We start from the raw sequence: 6,891 nt of genomic DNA, 5'->3' as shown, positions 1-6,891 counted from the left end.
AGCATATCTGGTCCATGGATAAGTAGACTTGTTGCTTATATGTGCTATCCCAGAAGGCAGTTAGTAGTACACTAATGAAAACACAGAACCAAGAGGGTTCAAGATCCTTATCAGGCACATGGGGTAGGGGGAGAGGGGGGGGGGGTCCCAGGGGGGTAAAAACCTTTTTGTTTATGAAAGATTTGGGCCTTATATGAGTGTAAAGACACTGAAAATATAGTATATACATCTATGGTTCATAACCCTCATACTTATATCTATGTAAGTTCAGGCCCATGAGCTTGGATAGCCTACTCTGTTATAGGTCCATGGGCCAGGTAATTGATAAGAGGTGAACATGTTGAAGAGTTGATATAGCCTGCCATGTGTGTTTGAAGGTTCCAGGTACATACATATACACATACACATATATAAAAAAAATTTTGAAAAAAAAAGTTTCACAAAGATTGAATTTTTTATCCCACTTTTATCGCATCAGTGGTCACATGATGCGAATCGTGGGAACATAATACCCAATATGGCAGGAGGGGGGAGGGGGGGTCCCCCAGGGGTCAGAAAAAAACTTTCCGACCCTATATCCATGATTCGAGACTTGAACCCCCCCTTGCACAGAACACACAACTTTTATATGATCTGCCACCCCTTGGACAGCAAGTGTATATGCAGTACTAGTGTGATCGGGAGAGCAGAGCAGATATGCTTGTGAGCAAGTTAGTTCAAGTTTACTAGCACCATGACTGTTCTGCACTTGATAATGAAGCCCTGTGGCACCCCCAGATAGCAGGGTAAGGGCTCGTTCAGCAACAAGTACCAGTCTGGTTTCGCTTGTGGGGGACCCAACCGGCCGATGTTGTTTATCGGCGAGAATGGATTTTACGCAAACTTGGGGTTATGGAATATATTCCGGAAGGTTCTGATCTTTCACTTGATTCTCTACTACCATTCACTTTTGATTCTCCTCTGGATAACTTCGCATTCAGATATGATAACAGGCACTGATTCTAGATATTGTTCTCTAGGTAGTTCTGATACTGGATCCACATAGCATTTACAATTGAATCTCGATGATCTTCTGCAAAGTCTTGTTCAGCTGCTGGAATAACAACCGAGAAAGCTAGACCATTGTTTGTCTCGGCTCTATGGCGTGGTATAGGGTCCCAAGCTTCATTGTCAACATCAAATCCTATCCCGTTGGCCTTGACAGGATCATAATAAAGAACCAAATTGTGGATTGCAATCAATGCAGTTGGAATACGAGCTTAGACTTCCATTGAATACATCAATGGATAACACAGACAGGCCCAACACTTTTTGAGCACTGTAAGGGCAACCCTGGAGACTCCGACAAAAGCCTAGCAGGGGAGGATCCAAAGCATGAATAAAAGCTACGGAAATACACAGAGGGACTGACCTAGCAGGGGAGGATCCAAAGAGAAGAAACTCTAAGGGTCTGCCTGCTAGTGCGCCAACTATATACTGGTCGTCCGTAACTGCCGACGTAGAGCGCAGAGGGCCTGAGCGGCGTCGCAGGCTCTGTCCCAAGGTGATTGTTGGGAGGGTCTTGACGGATTGGTGATTGTGCGGGCAAAGGAGGCTGATGCCGAGGGTCGGGGTAGGTCAGAGCATCCGAGGGGGCGCCGGTCGGATGCGCCTCAGATGCGCTTGGACGGTCCGAAGGAGGCCGAAGTGGGGGTTCCCCTAACAAGTTTATTTGAAAGGTATACCATCGACTATACTTGAGCATCATGAACTATATTTATTTGCTACTATTAACTTCATATATTTACTGCCAAGCATGCCTGAATACCAAGTTGAGTAGTATTTTACTGATATACTAAGACTGCATGCATAGAATTTTATGATCTAAGTTGATAAGATGGCTCCTCCTGGGGTGGAAGCCCTTGGAGGTAGGAGCTGAGGCGATATGCTGTGGTTTACCTGGGTATCTCCGATAGAAGTCCGCAATCTTGTCTGGCGCGAAGACACGGTCGAACCGAACCCACGAGTCGTGTGAAGCATTGTAGCCTTTCCACCTGACGAAGTAGTTAAGACGCTTATACCTTATCCTGGCATCTAAGATTTCCTCGACTTCCCATTTGGGGACTCCGTCCTCTAGTTCTGGGGGCGGTTCGTCCTAACCAGGTCGTCCATCAAAGGGGTCGTCCTTAGCGGGTTCGAGCTTAACAAGGGGGAAGACCGGGTGGAGCTTGGAGTAGCGGGGGGGTCTAGCTTGTAGGCGCCCCTGCTACCCTCTGCAAATACCTTGAATAGTCCAAGGTGCTTATGCGAGAACTTCTCCGAGGGCCGAGTCGTTCTAATGTCAGAGGCGTCGAGCCATACCTTGTCGCCGACTTGGATATTCGGGGCGTCCGAACGCTTCCGATTGTAGTACCGTTTATACTCGTCCTTGGCTTTAACGAGCACGGCCTTTGCTTCGGAGATACCATTTGCTATGCGATCACGAAACTTGTTTACTGACTCCAGCTCAGAGTGGGCACCTGGTTCGAAACCCATTTGGGGGAGCCGACCAGTGTCTGTCATGAAGGGTACCTGTTGAGTGGAGGAGTGAACCTGGTTGTTATAGGCGAACTCAGCGGCAGGGATAAGCTCATCCCAGTTGTCCTGTTGGTAGTTCGTGAAGATCCGGATGTACTGCTCTAGCTCCTGGTTGACGTTTTCGGTTTGTCCGTCAGTCTGCGGGTGGTAAGCCGTGGACATGGCAGGTTTGATGCCGATGAAGCGCCAGAGTTCACGCGTGAAGTCAGCAATGAACTGCAAACCGCGATCCGAAATGTACTTCTTGGGGGTTCCGTAGTGCCTCCAGACGTTCTGATAGTACAACCGGGCAGCTCCGACTGTGTCTACCGTGGCACCGTCATCTGGCACTCGGTGAAGTGAGCACGTTTGCCAAGAGCATCGACAACTACCATGACCGCGTCATACCCATGAGCCGCGGGGAGCTCGACGATCAAGTTCACCATGACAGTGTGCCAGCGTTCGGGGGGGACTTTGGTTGGGTGTAGTTTCCCATGCAGTAACCTTCGGAGGGCCTTAGTACAGCAGCACAGGTCGCAGGTTGTGACATAACATCTGATATGGCGGGACATCTGCGGCCACCAGTAGTTGCGCGACACCAGTTCTAGGGTCTTGAACCACCCGGCATGTCCGGCGACCCGCGTATTGCGGCAGAGCTCGATAATGTGCCTCTTTAAGTCTTTGTCTTTGGGGACTACGACCTTGCTGCGGAAGTACAAGAGATGACCCGAGACAGCCCACTCGTCCAAACGTGATGAGCGGGGGCCACGAACTTTCCCTCGGACCTTCAGGAGTTGCCGGACCGCAAGTACGATGGCCTCCTCTAGGTCAGGTTCACCGGATAGCGCTTTCTTGATGTCGCGGACAAGTTCGGACCCAGGCCCAGAGACAACAGTGATTTAAGAAGTCAGAGACGCCAAACCTCTGCGCGTTCGGTCCGTTCCTCATCTCGGCAGGTAGAGCAGCTACAAGGGCAGCGACTCATTTTCACCTCCTTCATTTCCCAGTTTATCTCGGGGTTATGCCTTCTGAGCCAGGAGTACCCGAGTATCAGGTCTTGTTTCCCAAGGTGGGTCACAGCCAGTTGAATGCGTTTGGAGTGTCTGTTATACTGCAGAACAAGGTCTGCGATCTGGCGAATAGACCCAGTGTCATTGGTGAGTGCCATTGACATTGTATACCAGGTACCGAGAAATTAGAGAGTTTGTGATGAACCCACCCAATGGCTCAGGTGGCTCTTTTTAATTAAGTTCTTGTGCCAGCATGGAGGTTATATGGAGGGCCATAGCCTCCATATACCCTCCAAGGTTCAAGGGCTAACACCTACTGGACGCCAAGAATGCCGAGCCATCACATGGCTCTGGTAGCTCATTGCAAACAGGCTATTTTGGATGGGAACATTGTTTTGGTTGACATAAATTCCCTGTCAATGAAGTCTAAAGCAGCCCCCACAGTCAACTAGACCTGAAAGAGAAAGCTTGAGCACATTAGCAGCAGACTCAAGTTCTAAGGGGAGATGAAGTGAGTTATCCCCAGGCATAGCAGATGATATAACTGCCAGGTAGCTTCTTCTCCCAGGCAAGTCAGCAAATCCAAATGGGGTTTTTTACAGCTTTGATTGGTATATAATAAAAGTTACAGAAATTGTACCTGATATACAAGAGATCAAGTTCTATATTGGTGTATCAAATATCACATATATTGTGACTACTATGTTGTTAAGATAATAAGTGCACCTCATTCAAGCCCAAATATTTGTCATATATAAGGGTGACATGTCATGTATGATGGCAATTTGTCACTTATTCACCTGATAAGTATTGGCTTTGAGTTAAGTCCAATCTGATGACTTAATACATGGCCCAATTTCTTACAAATCAGGTTTTCTTTTCTGCAGTTTTATCTGTTATCTTTCCAAGTTTTTCAAATGTACATCTTTTTTTTGTCCACTATTCATTATCAATAAATCCTACTTCAAGGCCCATTATTTTTGGCAGAAACCACAGTGTGAATGTGGCAAGTTTATCCTCTCATAGAAACACCCTTGTTCCTAAGAGATGTGGCGGCATCTGCATTTTATTGTCTATTCATTTGTTAAGTATTGGGTAAATAAGTACTTTGAGACCTAAAATGTTAGCATAGCCATCAAGTTGTCATTCCTGTAGTACTATCATCATCATCAGTTTTTGGGTGCCATTTCACCCTGTTTTCCTCCACGGTCCGCAACGCCGCCATATGGTTGCCGTATCCCGTCGATGAAGTCCATCATCATCAGATCCGGTTGGCCCGCCCAAAATTGTCTCAATGACAACTTGATGAGAGTCGAGTCATATTCTTCGCACTTTTCATCTTGCCTTCCGCCACATACCTTCCCCCGAGAACTCCCCCGCCCAACCACGAACACCCTTATAATTCTTTCAGCGACCTCCCTGTCAGTGAAGCTATTCCCTTGAGCCTTTCTGATATCTGGTAGAAATGGCCAGTAACGACGGCGAGGTTGATGTGGACAGCATAATCGAGAGACTTTTACTTGGTAATACCCTTTTTCCCTTCCCTTTCCCGGCTCCTGCACTTGTGCATTATCCATGATCTAGCTATAGTATTTGTTGTAGACGTCCCGCTGATGTACATTACGTCGTAGTTAGAGGGTTTCGTCCCGGGAAGGAAGTTAAGCTGGCGGAACACGAAATCCAATATCTGTGCCGCTCGGCACGGGAGGTCATGATGGACCAGCCCATCCTCCTCGAGCTGGAAGCGCCCCTCAAAGTCTGCGGTCTGTGGTCGTCACACTGCCCAAAAAAGAATTGCTAATGACAAATCTTCCTTGCAGGCGACACGCATGGTCAATACTACGATCTTCTCCGCCTTTTTGAATACGGAGGCTTCCCGCCTAAGGCCAACTACCTGTTCTTGGGCGATTACGTGGATCGCGGCAAGCATTCACTCGAAACGATCTGCCTTCTCTTGGCCTACAAAGTCAAATACCCCGAAAATTTCTTTCTCCTTCGCGGGAACCACGAGAGCGCATCTATCAATCGCATCTACGGCTTTTATGACGAATGTAACTGTCTTTAACCGCTTCGCAACTTCCATCCCGTGGCTAACGCCGTGTTTGCAGGCAAACGCCGTTATAACATCAAGATCTGGAAGGCGTTTATCGATTGTTTTAATTGCTTCCCAATCGCCGCGCTTATCGACGACCGAATCTTTGCGATGCACGGAGGATTGAGTCCCGATCTGCAGAGCATGGACCAAATTCGCAGGATCATCCGCCCCACTGATGTACCTGATACTGGTATCTTGAGCGACCTGCTGTGGTAAGTGCTCTTATGCACCCTGACCTACTCTGAAATCACATGCCATAGGAGCGACCCGGATTCCACCGTGCGCGGGTGGGGCGAGAATGACCGCGGTATCAGCTTTACGTTCGGTCCAGATGTTGTGGCACGCTTCCTGCAAAAGCACGACCTCGATCTCATTGCGCGTGGCCATCAGGTGCGTCTTGTGGTCGTGGAGCTAACAGAGATTGGAAAAATAATAACATGCCATCAAGGTTGTCGAGGATGGCTACGAATTCTTCGCCAAACGCCACCTTGTGACGATTTTCTCTGCTCCCAATTACGGAGGAGAGTTCGACAATGCCGGTGGGATGATGAGCATCGACGAGTCCCTGCTGTGTTCTTTTCAAGTGCGTGCGCAGTTTTTATTGCACTCGAACACACTTGAAAGAAAATCACAGATCCTACGGCCGGCGTCGAAAAAATCTATATTCACTATGGGCAACGTGAAGGGCGGGAAAGAGAAGAGCAGCCGTAAAGCAGGCTCGAAGACTGAGGTCCCTGTTGCTGGGCCATCCAAGTCCAAATAAAAAAGTATTAGCTTTTTTAGAATATACACTATCTTATCGTATAACCGCACCGAAATTTGAAGGAGTATATGGTCAGATTCTCTACATCGACCCGGCCCTGGCGTATGAGCTTCTTGTCCTTCCTCGTAGAAGGGCAACGACTTATACTCGGGAACATTACCCAGTGGGCATCGTCGTATCCGAATCGTATTCAAGTCCGTCCCAGGTGACAAATCGTCGAATCAAAATAGGAGCATCGAAGAGCAAACGGGCCGGTTGCATTGACATTGCCCACTGGCCCTGATATGTCTCGTCAGCGCAGGAACTCCGGACGAAGTCGAAGGAAACACACAACCACATGCACTAAGCTGTACTTATCCCAAGCTGGGCCAAGCAGCCTTCCCCGGCGCCATCGAAAACCTGACTCTTTGACGGCAACATCCGGAATACAAGTAGATGAGAGCTATACCGCGTTGGCAAGCGATGCAGTGTGCTACTCATGCAAGGCG

At 48.4% G+C, this 6,891-nt stretch overlaps 1 protein-coding gene across 1 annotated transcript; it reads left to right on the top strand.

The window, feature by feature from the left end:
• Positions 1–5,010: 5,010 nt before the first annotated feature.
• Positions 5,011–6,403, top strand: MIND_01342800 (Serine/threonine-protein phosphatase; the record flags this gene model as incomplete). Its single annotated transcript, XM_037369870.1, has 7 exons — positions 5,011–5,068; positions 5,177–5,308; positions 5,366–5,596; positions 5,654–5,852; positions 5,901–6,030; positions 6,089–6,223; positions 6,275–6,403. 7 exons carry the CDS (start codon positions 5,011–5,013, stop codon positions 6,401–6,403), a joined length of 1,014 nt encoding a protein of 337 aa, XP_037213866.1.
• Between the last annotated feature and the right edge of the window lie 488 nt (positions 6,404–6,891).

This window comes from Mycena indigotica, assembly GCF_014461135.1.
Source record: "Mycena indigotica strain 171206Taipei chromosome Unknown Mind.scaff0015, whole genome shotgun sequence".
Taxonomy (NCBI): domain Eukaryota; kingdom Fungi; phylum Basidiomycota; class Agaricomycetes; order Agaricales; family Mycenaceae; genus Mycena; species Mycena indigotica.
Note: the sequence above shows the minus strand (reverse complement) of the source record. Positions and strands in the feature narration are given on the sequence as shown.